Genomic DNA, 20,804 nt, shown 5'->3' with positions numbered 1-20,804 from the left:
TAAATCTTAACTGTTCCTGTTCAATTCTTCTCCTACTGCTACAAACTTCTTTCCTTTTTTTTTTGAGGGGGGGAGGGGGTGAGCAGTGGATGGGTGAAGGGAACCAAAATAGCAGGGAAGAAAAAGAGGGGAATATCTTTCAAGAGATCATTTCTGAAATGCCCAATTAATCACCTGTGGTTTTGACACTTACCAGACACATTGATTGATGTTCCCGCATCAATAATTCCACTATTGGGTCTCACACAGTACCGGCGGGGTGCAGTAGTCTTCACTTTAAAACATACATTTCGGTCAGAAGGGTTGCCAAGCTTCAGGTTGGTGGTAACAACATCTGTGAAGGGGCCTGTGAACAACAACAACAACAACAAATGGAGAAAGAATGTAGAGGGCTAAGGCAAACCTCAAACCATATTTATTCATAGTTCAATTACAACTTTGTGTTTTTTTCGATAAAGGGATAGCATTCTTTATCACCTATATGAACTTTTGCCTGGAGGAGGCATGGGGGAAAGACAGAATAAAGAGAATTTCTATAATTAGTTCAGACAACTTTCAACGACTCGTTTCTGACTAGATGAGTTTCCTTGGGGAAAGGACTGTGCCTTATAAAACTCAAGGAGACTAGAAAGATACAGTAAGCAAGCATTCAAATGATGTCTTCACAGCTGTTGTTGATAATGCTGAACATTATGTTAATTTAACAGACTATCCAATTCACATTCTAGAATTTCAGAATTGGGAGGGACCATGGTGACCACCTAGATCAACCAATACCTGCAAAAAGGGGGAACCCATGACACCTCCAAATGAAGTCCATTCTACCTTTGGACAGATCTAATTATTTTTCTTTAAACTAAAATTTGCCTCTATGAAACTTCTATTCGCTGTTCCTTATTCTGCCTTTAAAAGCCAAGTAGAACAAGTCTGATCCTCGAGGACCCTGCAAGTACTTGAAAACCAATTACAATTTCCCCCCATAAGTCTTTTCTCTAGGAGGAATATCTATAGTTGTTTCAATTGATCGCTCAGGGTCCAATCATCCTGGTTGACTTCCTCCTTCGCAAAACACGGCATCCTAAACTGAATATGACCCTCTGAATGTTGTGGTTTGTTCTTCGTTCTCGAAGAGGACCATGACATCAGGGAGATGATAACATGACTTGCAACTGAATTTGATTTGACGTAGTCTAACCAGGACACAATACAGTAGGGCTATTACTCCTCATTGCTAAAAGCTATGGCAATTCTTTATTTCCCCACAAGGACAATTGATTGCCAAATCTTGTCCCTTCTACCTCTATAGCATTTTTTTATTCCCTCCCTCTTTTCCTGCAATCATGCAGTCACTATTCTAGTTCAGTACCTCATTACCTCTTAGTTGTTTCTTCTGCTTGAGGTCTTTCCTTAACTCAAATCCATCCTCCTCCACACAGCTGCCAAAGTGATTTTCTAAAAGTACAAATCTGACCGTGTCACTCCACAACTGCATTGGTGCCCCATTATTTCAAGGATCAAGTATGAACTCCTTTGTTTGGCATTTAAAGTCTCTCACAATGTGGCTCCAACCTACCTTTCTGCTCGGGTCCAGATCTTTCCTTTTCCTTTATTTTAATAAGGAAATTTCCTTTTCTTTTTGCCCTCGCTGTCCTCCATGCTTGGAATGTAGTTCCTCTATATCTTCCCCTCTTAGAATCCCTAATTTCCGTCAATGCAACCTTCTATACAAAGCTTTTCTTGATCCCATCATAGCTGCTGCTGATTCCCTCCATAACTGCCTCATGTCATTTTAGCATATGCTTATATAAGTAAAATATATTGTCTCCCCTGGATAGGTCATAAACTCCTTAAGGGGAGGGTTTTTTTCAATTTGGCTCAGAATCTAGACTTGCTGACTAATGGTTTAAGAAGGTGTCACCTGAGCTCAGCTTTGAAGGAAGACAAGGATTCTGAGTCAGAAGGACAGAGTACATTCCAAGCAAGGGGTAATGGTTTGTTTAAACACTGCAAAGCAGGACACAGAACACAGAGTTCACATTAAGAGCCAGTAGACTGATTTGGCTAGCCTGCAGAGTTCATAAAGTAGTATGAAATAAAGCTGTAAACATGGCTTCCTCTCTCTTTCCCTGCAACAAACAAAATCATAGCTAAAAGGTACCTTAAAGATCACATAACTCAACATCCTTATTTTAGACATGATAAAACCCAGGGCAGGTAAGCAATTTACCCAAGGTATGAGCCGGTGGGGACCTTAAACGTTATTTAAAGTCCTGAGTTTATAGATAAGAAGCTGAGGTCCAATGACTTGCCCATGGTAAAAAATAAAGAATAAAAAGAAAACATATCTATGATATAAGGAGGAAGTTGGCACAAGACCACTAAAATTTCACTGAGCCACATAATGACACCAAGATCACATTGCCTACACCTTACAAAGAGAGAATCTGGCTCTTTGTGGAGTAGAATTAGAAGCTACAACTTAGACTTGAAATAATGTTAGTGAACAAAGGACAATCCAGTATGAAGTTCTTCTAAGGTCAAACCAGGTTGTTCCAAAGCTTTTTTAAAATCACCATAAAGAGAGACATACATGCACTTGACAAAAATTTAAAACTGAGCTTCCAACACTTTTGCTCTCCAGCTGTTGTCCTTTAATGTACACTATCATGTGGAGAAAGGTTAAAGAGAAGAGCTAGGATTTGAACTGAGGTCCTTTGCCTCCTTGTCTCCAAATCCAAATGTTCTCTGTACTATTGTAAGATGCAAAGCTGGGATGTGGACTAATATCCCTCTGGATCCACATACAGTGAGTGCGGCTGTCTCCCCTACACTTTGCTGTTTCTAGAGCACCAAGAGTATTCAGGGAATACAAACCCAAATTAATATAAGCTTAAATGAAACAGTTGATTTCTGTAGGTGCGAAGGAGGTGTGTGTATGTATGGGGAGGGGAGGGAGTGAATTCCCAAATCAAACTATTTTTGGATTACCAATGTCATAGCTCCTACTCAAAAATTAACCAAGGATTTACTTACAACCCCCACTTCCAAAGATTTAATCCCAAGGTTAACCAGAAGATAGAAGCAACATTCACAAAACAAATAATGCTCAGAGTGATATTCCTTTGGAGCTGGGAGAAGCTGTTTACCCAACCAACAATAGCCCAGATTCCCTCAAGTTGTTGTGTAGTTGTTATGATATGTGAAGAGGATGGTAAAGTTACTCTATGAACTGGTATAGGGAGTTTCTTCTTGGTGAGTTCCTTACACCAGGTGTCAAAATCCATGGTATGAAGACCAACACTCCTGAGTACAGCCAGAACCAGATTAAAAATATATCTGGGAAATATTTAACAAAATAAAATATATCAACTGACAAGCATTTATTAAATGTCTCCTGTGTGCCAGGCAATTTGATCTAGGTGCGAGGCATACGAAGACAAAAATGAAATAGTTCTGGCCCTCAAGAAGATTATACTGTACTGGAAAGTCTACAGGTGATCCTTTACACCTAGATTAATGACCTTTCTCATGCATTTGGGAATGAGGCTCTAGCATTGCCATGGTAGAATTTCATCTATACTGTCCCTTTATCATTTTATCAGTTTATTGGTTCCAGGTTCAAATCTCAAGTCCAAGATTTATTGGCTTTCCACCTTGAACTTCTCCCAGGCCTAAATTTCCTTATCTATAAAATATGGTGACAATCTCTAAGCGCTCCCTTTTAGCTCTAGATGCTATGATCCACACTTACCCTCAGTCCCCAACCTCACAACCCCAACACATACCTTCATTTTTACTCAAGGAAAAAGTTCATACAAGCTATCAAACCTGGGCAGGGACCAAGCAGAGATAAAAACAAACAGAATACTAGCAGGGATGAGAAAAATAAATTATGAAGTTCTTACACCCAATGGTAAAACAAAACAAAATATAACCCAGATTTTTCCAAAGTGAAAGGCAGTCAAAAATAACGATTCCCCGGTAGTGGCAAGTTTGGGAAGTGGTAGAGCCTGGAATTTTATTTTCTTATAAAGACAGCAGGAAAAAGTTGCCTAGGAAAAAGACATTCCAATTTGACTTATGGAACTATCTTTTCAAAGAGAGCCAGTTATATACTTAAAACAAGTGCCATTTGTAAAATGGCAAGTTCAAGTGATTCCTTCAGTAATCAGTGCACCTCTCTCCCCAACATTTCCTCAGTATATTCTCTATCAGATCAGCTTGGGTTTCCACATGTTGTTTCCTCAGTAGAACGTAGGCTCCTTAAATGCAGGGATTCTAGTGCCCAGCAAATAGCACGTTAAAAATTTCTAATAATCCCAAATACATCAAAACAACATGCTTTTTCTATAACTACTGAAATTGCAATGATAGAAAAAAAAATTAGAAAAGGTGCCACAACCACTATTGAGGAGAACAGTTATTTGTCTTTCTGCTGTCGTTCAGTCATGTATGACTCCATGACCTCATGTGAGGTTTCTTTTGGCAAAGACGCTAGAGTGGTTTGTCATTTCCTTCTCCAGTTCATTCCTCCTAGATGAGGAATTGAGGCAAATAGGGTTAAGTGATTTGTCCAGGATCACAGAGCTAGTAAGTGTCTTAGGCTAGATTTGAACTCAGGAAGAGGAGTTCTTCCTGGTTCTGAGTCCAGTGTTCCTACTGCACCACTTCGCTGCCCTATTTTTTTCCCCCAGCAAAAGAGAAAAGCAGAACACATTTAAAAGTATTTGTTTCATTTTATTAATTTATTCTCCTAAACACACACACAGAAATCAAGATTTTTCAAGTATCTACCCCTCATTTCTGTCTCCTGGCTTCCCTGGTTTCTTTCAGGTCCCCTTCTATAAGAAGCAGTTCCTGGTCCTCCTCCTCCTCTTGATGCCTCCCCTCTGAAATCATGACCAATTCATGGGCATTTATCTTGTCTGCACATAGTTGTTTGCAGGAGCTCCTTGAGAGCAGGGACTGTTTTTTTAACCCTTCTTTGAATCTCCAGTGCTTGCAAAGTGTCAAACATTGCAAGTGATTGATAAATGCTACCTGTCTGAACGACTATATTCAATTGGAAGGTAAGCTCCTTGAGGCCAGGGGAATTTTGTCTTTCAAGAGGCAACTAGGTGGCACAAGGGACAGAGTGCTGGACCTGGAACTGGGGAGACCCTCGCTCTCTCCCCTCTCCCCTCCCTCAGATGATAAGTAATCCAATATAGGTTTTATACATGCAATCATGTAAAATTTTCCACATTAGTCATTTTGTACAAGACTCAAATTAAAAAAAAAAGGAAGGAAAGAAAAAACCTGGCCCCTCCCTATCTTTCCAGACCTTATAAACTTTACTCCTCTCTATAATTCTGTGATCCAATGACACCGACCAACAAGAATCATCCTATCTCTGTGCTTTTGCAATGGCTGCCTCCACACCTGGAACGCTCTCTTCCAAATCCTGGTATATTTCAAAACTCACTCAAATCTTCCTGTCTGCTAGAGGGCTTTCCCAGCCTCTCCCCTTCCTACTGTCTCCTCTTTGAGATGGCCTTCCATTTCCAACCCATATATCTTATTACAAACATATACTTGCGCATGAGTCCTTTGAATCATATTTTTGCCTTTCTTTATATCCCCAGAACTCAGCATGCACTTCAAAGTTTGCTGAGTGACTGAATGGCATTCCAGTTCTTCCTCCCAACACTTAAAAGGGACTGCTAAGTATTTTTTTCAGGAACAGATCTAGTTTTTATTTTTAAAATTTTGCCTTGCATGCTATCATCATTAGTAATGATAAAATACCTAGAGGTCAGGGTTAAGGTTATTCTGTAAAAGACAACTGCCCAAACAAAAACTAGCTATTTACCCACCCAAGTTTTTCCAAAATCATATTAGAATCATAAAACTGCAGAGATGAAAGGGACCTTAGGAATCCTGTAGTTCAAATTGTACCTGTCAATTCAAGTTTTGCCTGAAGACTTCAAGTGACAGGAAATTCATTGGAAAACTTCCCTGTACTGGTATAGTAATCATAGCACCATAAATTTAGAGCTGAAAGAGACCCTAGGGGTCAATTAAGCCAACACCCTCATTTTACACAGGAGAAAACTGAGGTCCACATAGAGATTTTAAAACCTCACCCAAGGTCACTCTAGACCCAGGATCTGAACCCACATTCACTGACTCCAAATCCTGCACTTTGTTACAATGTGAGAGAAAATCTGTCATTTTACCTCCTCTTCCTTTATTAATGAATTAGGATACACAAATTTGATTAAAAAACAAAACAAAACAGTAACTGATAAAACACTATTTAAAACCACCACTTACATTTCACAGAATTGTCATGTCCATGAACACACTTTTTAGTTAAACACACACACACACACACACTCTTTTACATGGCAACAACTTACATTTGTAAACTGTCTTAAGGTTTGCTCTCCTTACAACTACCCCATGAGGCAGGCTGTACAAATATTATAATCACTTCTGTAAAGGACACGAGGAAACACACTGATAGAGTAAGTAACATACCAAAGGTTACATAGCTGGCTAAATTTCTTAGGTAGGCTCTGAACTCTCATCTCCTAACTTCAAAGTTCAGCATTCTTTTGACTATACTATGCTACCTTTGGGTCTCAAAATATGTCTTTTGGACTGGATTCATAGGTGGAACTTCTGTGAGATAATACCTTCTGCCAATACAGAGGGTCAGCCAGTCTGCAACTTAAAAGTCTTACACAGTGAACGGAACTGGGTCAATTAGACCTGACCATCTCAAGTCCTAGCTAACACAAACTGGCTACATAAGGTAACTCTCTAAAATATAATTGCTTTGGTAGAATATAAGCTCCTTGAGAACAGGGACTATATCATTTTTTTATCTGTATCCCCAGTGCCTGGCATGTAGCAGTCACTTAATAAATGCTGGTTGCCTGATTAAAATATTTCAAACATGGAAGAAAGATGAAACGTGTTCTTTGGCTTCAAAGGGAAAAGATATGGCCAATAGGTAGATATTATAGGGAGGGAGATTTCAGATCAAGTTGAGGATCACCCAAAAGGCAATGAGAAGATACATGGTGGGTATGAAGAGGCTGAATCACATCAAGGAATTATGTGGGAGATACTGTGTAAAGTATACCAAAGAAATGTATGATTGAAAATGAAGATGCACTGTCATATGGTGAGAGTGAAGGTTGACTGGTGTGCTACACTGGTCTTCCTGTGATGTCAAGAGAAATCTGAGGAAAGCACATTGGGTGGATCCTCTCTAGCTAACTTATGAGAAGGCATGGACAACAGTCACACAAGATAGCCAGGAATGTATCAATTGTGTGCTGAGTCATAAGAAGAAACAGCCCTGGGTAGATGAGATCACAGAGAATATTAAAGCAGTAAAACAAGGAAAGACTTCCTAAGAGCACAGTCCAACAATGAAATGGAGGATTTTGAGGTGAGGGAGTGAATGAAATTCATTTTTCAGCTATGGTTGGACTAGATTCATTTCAACCCATACTAAATGAATTGACTGTGGCCTCGGAGATTTTGTCCAACTCAGTTTCTATACTTCTATATGCTAAAATACAAGTCATCAAATATTTATTTTCATTTCACCAAAGGGAAAAAATGTAAAAAGTTAGATGAGGAAAAAAAGTTTCTTTTCTTTTAAGGGAATAAAGGAGATGATTAGAAAAATATAACCACATTTCTCAAGAAGGCAAATTTATGGTAAAGTTAAATTTCTTAACTTCTGCATGGACATCACCTGAAACATGAAAGGAAGACAAGAAAACGAGAATGAGAAAAGCCTAGTGTAACCCACAAAATTTTCATTTTTTTCCCTTTGAACTATATGAGTTATGTTTCTTTTTATGAGCCTCATGATGTACCTATGTATGAAACAGCTATGGTAGTAAGGTCTTCCTTCATTACATGGTTTCAAGCAAAGGCTGGATGACTACTTGTTCAGTACAGAAGGAATTATTTTCCAGGTATGAGTTGGACTAGATGTCTACCTACATCCCTTCCAACTCTGAAATTCTGAGTATATGAAATTGAATAATCCTATTATTTCAATTATTCCTCAAAACAATCCCATATGGCAGGTAGAGAAAATACCTCTTTTTTACAGATAAGTAGAATGGAGCTAGGGGAGATTCAAGGCAGCTAGGTGGCACAATGGATACACAGCTGGGCCTGGAGTCAGAAAGGCCTGAGTTCAAGTCCATCTACAGATACTTCCTAGCTGTGTGACCCTTGGCAAGTCACTTGACTTTGTAAAATGGGGATAATAACAGCATCAAACTCAGGAGATCAAATGAGCTACTCGTAAAGCACTTAACACAGTGCCTGGCACAAAGCAGGCACTTAATAAATGCTTGTCCTCTCCCTTCCTTCCCCACCTTCTCAACAATATGCCCAGAGTCACACAGCAAGGAAGTATGTGAATTAGACCTTGAAAACAAAAAGGTCATTTAACTTCAAAGTCCAAGGTTCTTTTTTTTTTGAAGGTTTGGAGGAATGGGAGTAGTGAGGGGTGGACAGGGTAGAAGAAAAAGAACATCCTCTTTAAATTAGTTTAAAAGAAAATATTTTTCTTTTGGAGGTAAGACCTGTGGTTTCATGGGTGTGGTGGCTCCAGGTGAGAAACTCCCTCAACCAAAGCAGATCTGTATCTTTTCTGCAACTAATCTTATCACTCTGACGAAGGTTAACTCCTAAGTCACAAAACAAGCACGTATTGGAGACTGGACTTCAACACGCAGGAAGTGAGCTTTCTATCTCCTATGGCCTAATGCTAAGTTTGTATGAATCTTAACCAAAAATAGAGAACATAACTCTGACATTGAAATAGCACCTTCCTAACAACGTCTCTTCTGAGATGTGAGGTAGACTGTAGTACCATTTGTATTATTTCTCCCTTTCCCCACTGCCACTACTCTGTTGCTGACCCCTCTTCTCCTCACAACTGGCCTACTGTGGTAGTCTGCTGATGGCTCTGCCTGCCTCAAGGGTCTCCCCACCCCACCCCACCCTCCATTCAGCCACCAAGGTGATTTTCCTAAAGCACAGGCCCAACCATTCCCCCCTCTCCCCTCCACCCAACAATAATATACAGTAGCTCCCTATCATTTCTAGGATCAAGTACAAACCTCGATTTGGCTTCCAAAGCCTTTCACAACCTAGTCCCTTTCTCCCTTTCCAGTTTTCTTAGTATACATGACTCCCTGCCACATACTCTTCCATCCAGGGACACTGGCCTCCTGACATGTCCATGACCAAGACATTCCATCTCTCAGCTGTCCCCCTGCCTGAACCACTCTCCTCCCTCATCTCCATCTCCTGGCTTCTCTACTTCAAGTCCCAACTAAAATCCCATCTTCTACAGGAAGCCTTCCCCAGACCCTCTTAATTCCAGTGCCTTCCCTCTGTTAACTATTTCCTGTTTATCCCACAGATAGCTTGTTTGTACATACTTGTTTGCTTGTCTCTCCCATTAGATTGTGAGCTCTTTCAGGGCAGGGACTATCTTTAGATGCTTTTTGTGTCCCCAGTGTTTAGCACCGTGCCAGGCACAGAATAGGAACTTAAATGTTTACTGACTCACTCCCATTTCACAGATAAGGAAACTGAGGCTCAGAACTATGGACTAGATACCAGTGCTACAACCCAAACTCGGGCCTTCTGACCCAAGTCCAACATCCTTCCTTGCCTCTAGTGAGCAGAGAGAAAGAAATCCTTCAAGTTCTTGAACCTGCAGATGGAGTGTTAAAACAATGGATGTACAAGGTTCAGGTCTTCAAAAAAAGCTATGCTCTAGCAAACTTCTCAAAATGATTAAGTTCCAGGTCAGATATCAAGGACAGATAGATAAATTAACAGAGCAGGGAAGATAATAGTGTTTTGGGGAAAGTGACTAAATTGCACTAAATCTTTAAACGCACTGTTTAAATTAAATTTTAAAAATCCTCTCATTCAATACATCCTCAAGTCAGTGTCTGAAGCTTAAATGAGGCGGCCTTACCAATGTCTAAAAAGGTTCCACCCCACTCCCCACAAAATTTGAAACAGCAATTCTCCAAGGTAGAGAGATTCCCCTGCTTTGTTCTTTCCCTCCTGGGTGACACATGGGATTAAGCTTCCTTCCTTCTCAATCAATCGACAAGCACACCCACTATGTACCAGACACAGTGCTAAGTGCTGTACTCCAAGAACCGGCAATGCCTTTCCACCCCTTCCCATCCCTTGGTGTAATTTCCTCAAAAGTGGGGGGGGGTGTAGTAATTATTCTGGCTACTTGCTCTAGCTGAGGGGAAGAGTTCCCTTCTCTAAAGAGATGCACACTGCCCTTTCTGTAACAAGGCTGTCAAAGGTAGCCTACATAGGCTGTATTCACATCTCTTTGAGACCCAAATGTAGATTCCCAGGTGATTATATATATGTGCATGTAAAAAGCTTTATATCAAGTCCCCAAACAAAGGAAAAATTTAACAGTAACAGATCTTAAAATTAACATAAATATATTCAAGAATATGGACACTAGGAGAAAAGAATTTTTTTAAATCCAATTTTTCTAGTTGAACTGCCAGCTTACACATTAAATCAATGATTTAGAAAGGAAAATAAAATATTACAACCAATCTGATTGGTTTTAAAAGTGGCACACATTTTGTTCCCATCCAGACAACAGAAAGTCTATTTATACATCATTTGAAATCACCACACTTCATAAACAACTATACCCTGCTACACACAGAAACACAGTTTTCCAGAGGAACATCTTGGAGTCTGAAATGCTTCAAATATATTATTGCCTCATTAACCTTTGCAATATCCCTGTGAGTTTTGTGGTCATGAAACATTAAATCTCATTACAATGAAACAGAAACTGAGGCAGTTCAATTTTTAAAAAATTTTCTTTAAAAAATTATTTGTTTTTTGGTTTTCTGAACTTAATTCAGAATAGGTCTTTCCCTCTCCTCTACCCAGTGAACCATGTCTTGTGACAAAGAATAAGAATAAGAAAGAAAAACAAGCAAAACTACCTAACATTCTATATCCATAGGTCTCTGTCTCTGCAAAAGGTTGTCTTTTCTCCTCCCAGAAGCCAAGCCTGGTTAATTAAAACCACACAACTTTCATTTTTGCTTTGTCGTTTCTATTTCCATTGTTGTAGTCACTGTGTATATTATTTTTTCTGGTTCTTTTTCCTTCACCCTCGTCAGTTCACAAATGTTCCTGTCCACTTGCCTCCCTTCCCTACCTTGACCCCTTGGTGAACCAACTACTGAATTCTACACTATCCTCACTACTCTTGAATCCTTTGCCCGCCTGCACTGTTACCAATTATGCCTTGCCAAATCCAAACCTTGGATTATTCTGAACGAAGCTGAAGGAAATCATGAAACTTTTACTGGGATCACCACAAATTCATGTTATTCACTGCAGCAAGGTAACCATTCTAATTAATCAACTGATTATCCTCTCTACAAAGGTTATTTCAAATCCTCTTTTCTCAAGCCTCCATGGCATATCTTCCTCCTATCTTCTCATGTGAGGGCTCCATTTGTTGACTCATCTCACTTCACTCAGTTATCTTCCTCAATTATCTACTCCTTTTCAGTCTCAGAAGAGGAGGCTATTCCCCTTGCTAAGGCCAACACTCCTATGTGCACCTTTGACTCCACAGGAGTCATAGGAGATAGAGTCAAGGGTGCACACAGGGATGTTGGCCTTAGCAAGGGGACCAGTGAACAAGACAACAAATACTTTTATCTTCCCCACTCTCTCATTTTCAGTCCTTATTTATTGGTGCCTTCCCAGTTGTCTATCAATATAATCATTTCTCCCCCATGCTGAAAAACCCTCATTTAGTCATACTATAGCAATTACCTATCATCCTATATCTTTTCCTCTCCTTGGCTACACTCTTGAAAGAAAGCTGTTGACACTAGGTGCTTTCAGTCCCTTTCCTTTCACTCTCTTCTAAATCCTCTACAAGCTGGCTTCTGATCCCAATTAAGCCACTGAGAGTATTCACTCTCCAAATCTCCCAATGATCTCAACTGCCAAATCTAATGGCCCTTTATCAATCTTCATCCTTCTTGGTCTCCCAGCAGCACCTGATACTTTTGATCACCTCCTCCTGGATACTCTTTACTCTTGAGGTTTTCTTGAGATTGCTCACTCCTGGTTCTCCTCCAACCTATCCTTTTCTTGGTCTCTTTTCTATGTTCTTCATCCATGTCACACCTACTAACTGTAGGTGTCCCCTAAGGGTCTGTTCTGGGTTCTCGTCTCCCTGCACACAGTTTCACTCAATGATTTCATCAGGTTCCATTGGTCCAGTTGTCATCTCTATGCAGATGATTTTCTAGTCTTTCATGGGAGCTACAGTCCCACAACCAAAGCAACCTTGGATATCCTGAACTGGACACTGTATAGGGATCTCAACTCAACATGTCCACAACATAACTCGTTATCTTTCCCCAAAAACCCTTATCTTCTTCCCAAATTCCTTATTACTATGTAGGATACTACCATCTGCCTTATCATCCAGGTTGGCAAATGCAGTCATCCTTAAATCCTCACTTACTGTATGCACCTGTCCAATATGTTGTCAAATCTTGTTGATTTGAGAACATCTTTTGTATATATCCCCTTCCCTCCACTCTTGAAACCACTGTCTAAATTCTGGCCCTCATCACTTCTTGTCTGGACCATTGCAATAGCCTTCCAATTGGCTTCCCTGCCTCAAGTCTCTTCCTGTAGCATTCCACCCTCCATTCAGCTGCCAAAGTGATTTTCCAAAAATGCAAGTCTGACCATATCATACACACACACACACACACACACACACACACACACACACACACACACACCCTCCTCTCTCAATAAACTCTAATGGTTCCCTCCAGAATCAAGTATAAAATGTTCTGATTGGTATTTAAATATCACAACTTGGCCCCTTTCTACCTTTCCAGTTCTTTACTCCTACACACACACACACACACACACACACACATACATACATACATACATACATACATACACACACTTTATGACTGAGTAACACTGGCCTCCTTGCTCTCTCCTGCACATTAACTTCCTCTCCCTTTTCCATGTTTTTGCACTGGCTATCTTCTATGCTTGGAAAGCTCTTCCTCCTCATCCTCACCTCCATCTTTTGGTTTCCCAGAGTTTTTTCAAGACTCAACTCGGGCTCCACCTTTTGCAGAAGGCCTTTCCAGGTTTTCTGCTCACTTGGCACTGCCTTCCCCTCTGAGATGACCTTCCATCCCCTCTTTATATACCTTGAACATACCCAGTTCTTAACAAAGGAGGCAACATAAAAATAATTTGAGGTCCTTGAAGGCAGAGTCTGTTTTGCTTATCTTTGAATCCTTTGAATCCAAGAATCCCCTCTTCAAATAGTGCTTAGCTTAGCTTAGGATAGGGCTAGGGAGAGGGGACTGGATTTATTATTTCCCTGTCAGAAGGAGCTCTCAGGTGAGGAAACTCCCTCTAGCAATGTGAATTGGCACTTTCTTGGCAACTTCAGAGTCTTGAGGCATTCAATTCAATAAACATTTATTAAAGGCCAACTACATTCAAGGCACTAGGATACGTACCTGGAATAAGTAGTGGGTGGGCTTCTTTAGTCTCAGAGGAGAAGCTAGCAGAGACAGACTGGACTAAACCAACCTAAAGACAACATTACCTATGCTATCCAGATAAAGAGAATATTAACTTCCAGCTTATCATACCTGGTTACTGGTTCTAAACACAGAGTTATTTCAAAGGTAAAATGGACAAGGCTCTCTACCGGAGAGCAAGAATTCACAGAAGGCCCAAACTGAGAATATGCTTTCCAAACATTCCATAGGATTTGGAGATAAGTTGTTTTCCCCCAATGTTCTTTTCATAGTCTATTCTTGCCAAGAATGTCTTGTGCATACAAAAAAACAGAAGCCTGAATGCACAGTTGCTAAAAGACAATATTTAGTATATTAATAGCCATGATTGTGTGCTTTGTAAAAACCAAGGTTATCTTGGTACAAATATGTTTAGAGGAGCAGTGCTATTCTTGTTCAGTTGTGTATGCTTCATCAAGACCCCAGTTAAGGTTTTCTTGGCAGAGATACTGGAGTAGTTTGCCATTTCCTTCTCCAGCTCATTTTACAGATGAAGAAACTGAGGCAAACAGGGTTAAGTGACTTGCCCAGGGTCACACAGCTAGAAAATGTCTGAGGCTGTATTTGAACTCAGGAAGTTGAGTCTTCCTGAGGCCCAAGCACTACCTACTGAGCCATCTAGCTGACCCTAGAGTAGCTCTAATCTCATTTAAATCAAAACATAGACCCTGCCCCCCACTTAAAACTTGACAAAAGCTATTGAATCACTTGAAAAACTGGAAGACACTGTCCAATATGTAGAAGTTTCTTTAACAGATTTAATGTTTTTAAAAACTGAAATCACCAGAAACTTTACATAACTGCTTCATACTGCATGCATTCTATATGCAGAAGTGAGGACTAAGATAGGCACAGCGTGAAGGAAAAATAGCTATACCATATTTGATCTTAATTATATGCAGCTTTTCTAAAAGGAATTTTAAAAGATTTTAGAAACTAGGTTTAAACATAAACTTTTGCTCACATCACAGAATAACATGTGAAAAAAGAGAAAAGCTATAAGCCATATCATTTAACTCTTTTAGAAAAAAAAAGGACCCTAACTTTGGTCTTTAGAGGGGATGTAACTTCTTACAGAGGGCAGTTTCAATGTGTAGGTAGCCAATAGCAGCAAAACTTCTAATACTCCACAAGAAATGGAATAAAGTCCGGCAGAGACCTGCAGGTGGGAAGTGAGCATTTATTCCTTGATTGGACAACATTATAAATCAGAGATCAAGGATGAGACAGTCTGCCGAAAGACAGTATCTGGCAGAGGTGAAATTATCTACTGAAGACAATTCCTAAAGCAACAACATACTGTTTCCTCAAATTCTGAAGAAAAATAGTATGGTATTGAGGATTTGCTACCTTTCTGATTTAACTTGCCTTTGCAAATCATGAATAAGAAGCAGTGAAACAGGTTTTTGCCTTCTGATATAGGGTCAGGTTAAACTTTGATGAAGTCAATAAGACAGTTCTAGTCAGGGCTATGCTGAAGCCAAGCTGTACTGGCTTGGAAGAGCTAGTTGTTAAAATTTTCAGTGTGAGCATTTATAATTTGGAAATTGGCAAATGCTACAAATCAAGGCTTGATTAATTATTTTGTTGCTTGTCTAGACTTAAGAAAGTGATGGGGAGTATGTTCATGATGGCAGATTTTAAAGTTTAAATAGTATCTGCACAATTTTTTAGACAGTTGTTAACAGCACACCCCTCGTTGTAGCCCTGAGAAAACAGGCAAGTGCTTTGCCAGCGACACTAAACAAACTGGATGGGCTAACAATAGGGGAAAAAAAGCTGAAGGCACAGCCCAAATAAGGCATTTATATATACACCCTGGGCTCTGCAGTCCCCTTCAACTCCCCATGTTTGAAACCTGTACTCCCTGTGTGTGTATCATTACAGTGTTCCTTCTCTATAATATATGCAATTTAGAGTTAGAGAATCAAACTTGGAAGTGACTTTAGCAATCATCTAATCCAATTATCTCATTTAAAAACAGTAAACTGACGCTCAAAGTTTATGCCAGGGCTGGAATTAGAAATCAGTTTTTCTAACTTCAAGTCCAAAGAAAGCACAACTTTGCCACAGAGAGTGGGATTTTCCAATACAGAAAAATTGTGTATTTATATCAGTTGTTTTGTCCACCCTAGATGGCTGCCTACCTTCCCAAAATTCACCACTCTCTCAAACAGATAAGCTATCAATGGGTAGAATGTATGTCACTGAGGGACACTTTTTTCACCCCTCCCAATCACATTCACCTTTTCTTCTTTTTCTTCTGCCTGCTACTCTTATTCTCACTATTCTAAACCCAAGGGATACAAAAAGAGGTGAAAGACAGTCAGTGCCCTTAAGGGAGTTTACAATCTAAAGGAGGAGATAACACACAAATAGATACAAAGCAAAGCTCTATACACGATAAATAGGAAGTGATCAACAGAGGGAAGGCACTAGGATTAAGAGGGATTGGGAAAGACCTCCAGCCCTCCCCCCCAACCAAAAAAAAAAAGAATTTTAGTTGGGACTTAAAGGTAGCCAGGGAGAGCAGTCAGAGTAGAAGAGGGGGAATGTTCCAGGCCCCAGGGACAGCCACAGAAAATGCTTGGAGCCAAGAGATGGAGTGTCTTGTTCATGAAAAGGCCAAGAGGCCAGCTTACAGTATGGGAATCCATTTGGTCCGGACCAACCCGTGATTTCACTGGTGTACAGAACTCCCTATGTGCAAACTGATGCACATCAACAGATCTCTGAAACTTGTCTTAGTCGTCAGGGACATTGAGAAATTAACACAGCTAACATCTGTAAAACGCTGGACCTACAGGCAGCTAGGTGGCGCAGTGGAGTCAGGAGGACCTAAGTTCAAATCTGACCTCAGACACTTGACACTTACTTGCTGTGTGACCCTGGGCAAGTCACTTAACCCCATTGCCTAGTCAAAAAATAAATTTTAAAAAAAAGTAGGACCTGAATGCAAGCATTCCTGGCTCCAAGGCATTAAGCCATACTGCCATTTCTGTTATGGAATATCATCTAGGAATTCACCTAAAATTTTTTTTGGCTCTCCTTCCCCAATGAGGTTATTAATAAGTTTGCTATCCACCTAGTAGTAAGGAGTGTGTCCTTTTCATTTGCATTAGAAACACAAAATTTAAGAGCTAGAAGTGGCTCAGAGGGCTAAACTAATACAACAATAGCATTTACAAAATAATGCTTTAAGGGATTTAAAGCACTTTGCATGTTATCTCATTAGATGACACCCACAAATTAGAATGTGAAGAATCTCAAAAACATTGCAGACAGCTTCCACTTAAAGACTTCCAAAGACAAATCCCACTGTTTTCCAAGGCTGTCCATTTCACTTTTAATTCCAATTCAACAAAACATTTATTAAGTGCCTACTATGAAAAAGGCACTGAGCTAGTACCTAGGGATATAAAGACCAAAATCAAATAGTTCTTGCCTTCAAAAAGCTTACATTCCATTTAGTAAGCTTCTCCAGGGATAATTTCATCATTCCCTTTGTATTCTTAAGCCTATATTTGTGGGTGCTTAGTGCTTGACCACTCCAATTATTAGAAAGTTTTTCCTACTCATCAAGCCTAAATCTACTTCTCCAACTTGGACCCAGAATTCCTAATTATGACCTTTAGGAACAAGCAAAACGAACCTAATCCCTCTTTCCTATGACAGCTTCTCAAATACCACTATCATGTCCCTGGCTAAGCCTCGAGCGGCTGAGTGGTGCTTTGGAAAGGTAGATGAATTTGGAACCAGTCACTTAATCTTTCTGGACCCCTTTCCTCATTTAGAAAATGAAGCGCCTGGATTAGATGGCTAGCGCTAAATCTATGCTCCTTCTCTGGGCTAAAAAAAATTCTTTCACCTGATATTCTTAGAGGCATGGCCTCTAGTACCCCTCACCATCTTGATGAAAAACCTAAATTTTCCCAAGGTTGCTGCCCACTAGAACACATGGAACTCCAGAAGAACCCTGGCAGCAGAGGCAGAGGACAGTGGAATCATCACCTTCCCCATTCTGGATACTGTATCTTTCTTAATGCAGTCTATTTAACTGTGGCTGCTTGGTGAGACAGTGGATAAAGTGCTGGGACTGGAGTCAGTTCAGTCCTGAGCTCAAATCCAGCCTCAGATACTTACTAGCTGTGTGACCCTGGGAAACTCACTTAAGCCTGTTTGCCCCAGTTTCTTCATCTATAAAAATGGCTGGAGAAGGAAATGGCAAACCACTCCAGTAACTTTGTTAGAAAACCCCCAAAAGGGGTTGGACATGACTAAAAATGACTAAATAACAACAAATTCAATTCATTAAGCTCCTATGACCTGCTGGGTACCGTACTAAGCACTGCAGATACAAAAAGTGGCAAAAAGCAGTCTCTTCCCTCAAGGACCTTACAATCTAATAGAGGGGACAACATACAAACAAATATATAAAAAGCAAGCTATACACAGGATGAATAGGAAATAATTGACAGAGGAAGGAAATGGAATTAAGAAGGGTTTAGGAAGGCTTCCTGAAGGAGGCAGGATTTTAGTTGGAACTTAAAGGAAACCAGGGAGGTCAGTAGTCTGAGGAGCAAAGGCCAGAGCATGTTCCAGGCTTGAGGGATAGCCAGAGAGTATGCCAGAGGCATGAGATGGAATGTACTGTTCATGGAATAGCCAGGAGGCCAGCGTCACCAGACTGAAGAGTCTGGGAAGTAAGGTGTGAGAAGAATGAAAAGGTAGAAGAGGGCTAGGTTATGAAGGACTTTGAATGCCAAACAGAGCATTTTGTAATTCATTCTTGGAGGTAACAGGAAGCCACAGGAGTTTGTGGAGTGAGTAGGGGGAAGGGTTTGAAATTATCAGACTTCAGGAAAATCACTTTAGTGATTGAATAGAGAAAAGATTGGAGTGGAGAGAGACTTGAGGCAGACAAACCCACCAGCAGGCTACTGCAATAATCTAGGCGAGAGGTGATGAAGATATTATTAGCTGTTCTGCCTGTCATGTTGTCTAGCTTGTAGCCCATTGAATGCCCTCTGATATTTTCAGAGGGACTGTTATCTAGCCCCACCTTTCTCATCCTGTCCTTGCAAAGTTGATTTTTTGAACCCAAGCATAAGACTACATTTTTTTGTCTTAAATTTCATCTCTCAGATTTTTTGTCTTAAATTTCATTTCTCAGATTGCTGTAAATTTATCTCCTACTAATTTCTGGAGTATGACAGCCCACACGGTATAACTTGAAGTCAGATCTAGTACTGAATAAAGACTCTACAGTTTGCTAGTTGACTTTGGGTAGGTCTTCTGTTGTTGTTTAATCATTTTCAGTCGAGTCTGATCCTTTGTGACCTCTTTGGGGGTTTTCTTGGCAAAGACACAGGTTTGGATTGCCATTTCCTTCTCCAGCCCATTTTATAGATGAGAAAACAGGCAAACAAGGCTAAGTGATTTGCCCAGGGTCACCCAGCTGTAAAGTGTCTGAGACTGGATTTGAACTCGGAAAGATGAGTCTTCATGACTTCAGGCCTGGCTCTATGAAGGATGGTGCCACTTAGCTGCCCTTTGGCTAAGTCAGTTCACCTTTAAGAACATCATCTGTAAAATGGGGATGGATACACACACACACACACACACACATGACTGATCTGACACCCACTGGTATTACTGAGGCCCTAAAGTGGCATTCAGGACTCAAGTGGCTATAAATGTTATAAAGTGCAATTTGCAAGAATAATTTTAAAAAATTATTCCAACCATTTCTAATTTGATAACTGCACATTAGAACCTCAGTATTCTTCCTTAATTAACTTGAAAACTTGCTGTATTACCCTTCTTTCTCAGGAAAGTAGAGAATACTATAATAAGTTCAGAATGGATAAACAACCTAACTATTAAATGCCATACTATTAAAAAAAAAAAAGAGGGGGAAGAGAATCAGATCAGATACCTTTCACAGTATTGAGGGCTGGGGTGGGAAGAGGAGGAGTTTTTAGCCAAACAAGGGACATAAGATCACAAAAGATGAAACCAATAATTTTGATTATATGATTATTAAAAAGCTTTTGTTGCACATGGCATTAGGCTAAGGGAAGCTACTGAATGGGGGGATGGGCATAGAGGGGAAACTGTATCAAATATCTATGCTAAGGGTCTGATAGCTAAGATACAGAGTGAACTAATACAAATAGAAAAAAAATTAAAACTCATTTGCCAGTGGCAAAATATTCAAAGGATACAAATAATTCTCAAAAGAACTAAAAACTGTTAATAAACTATTAGCAAATTGTAAACTATTACCAAAGAGTGTTACAAATCATTAAGGATCAGAGATGTGCAAAGCAAAACAACTTTGCAGTTTTACCTCACGGTAACAAACTGGCAAAGACAAAAAGAGTCCATGTTGGAGAGGCACATCAATATTGCAGGCCAAGCTGTAGATTGGCCTAACCACTCTTAAAAGCAATTTAAACGTAGTTTAAAAGTGACTAAGCTGTTGAAGCCTTTTACCTGGAGATCCCACTGCTACCCAAGTCAAAGACAGACTCTTCTAAGATCTCTTCCACATATAAACATTTGCTATTCACTCAGACTTCTACTAAAACTAGGTCTCTCTGATCTTCAAATACCTAAAGGCTTTGATACCTGGCCAACTTTCTAAAATATCTTTCACTTTAATTTTATTCCCATTTTGGCAGTAACTGCTTTTCCTTATCTTCTCCATACAGTGTGAAACAAAAACAAAATTTTAAAAATCTTCTACTCTACTGCTAAGGAAATATATATTCCCTAAAATTCTAATTCCTTTTAGGTCAGCAGGGACCACACAGGACACACCCAGAATCCCACACCACTGGAAGCAATTCTAATCTAGGTAAAAGGTCCTGATGATAACATCTATTTTCTTCAAGAACGGAGAGTAACAATAGAAAAAAAGGCAGTCCGGCACAGCACTTTCTCCCAGGAGAGTTTATATCTATTTATTTATTCTTTAAGAATTCAACTTTCTCTCCCCTTTTTTTTTCTTCCCCCTAAACAGCTGTCAATTACTTAAAGGTAGAGTTGGGTTTTAGGCTAATTGTTTGGGAGTCCAGTGCCTATTGAAATGCTAAGTATGCATTGTTATAAACA

General features: G+C 39.9%; 1 protein-coding gene across 4 annotated transcripts in view; it reads right to left on the bottom strand.

Moving 5' to 3' along the window:
* The window catches only part of VAPB (VAMP associated protein B and C), a 69,315-nt gene that overhangs the window by 40,571 nt on the left and 7,940 nt on the right, over positions 1–20,804 (bottom strand). For all 4 annotated transcript variants that reach the window (XM_020981467.2, XM_020981465.2, XM_020981466.2 and 1 more), the window contains one exon: positions 194–346. In XM_020981467.2, coding sequence (XP_020837126.1) covers positions 194–346 — 153 coding nt within the window. The remainder of the gene's footprint in view (positions 1–193; positions 347–20,804) is intronic.

This window comes from Phascolarctos cinereus, unplaced genomic scaffold, assembly GCF_003287225.1.
Source record: "Phascolarctos cinereus isolate Bilbo 61053 unplaced genomic scaffold, phaCin_HiC Scaffold_2;HRSCAF=192, whole genome shotgun sequence".
Classification (NCBI taxonomy): domain Eukaryota; kingdom Metazoa; phylum Chordata; class Mammalia; order Diprotodontia; family Phascolarctidae; genus Phascolarctos; species Phascolarctos cinereus.
Note: the sequence above shows the minus strand (reverse complement) of the source record. Positions and strands in the feature narration are given on the sequence as shown.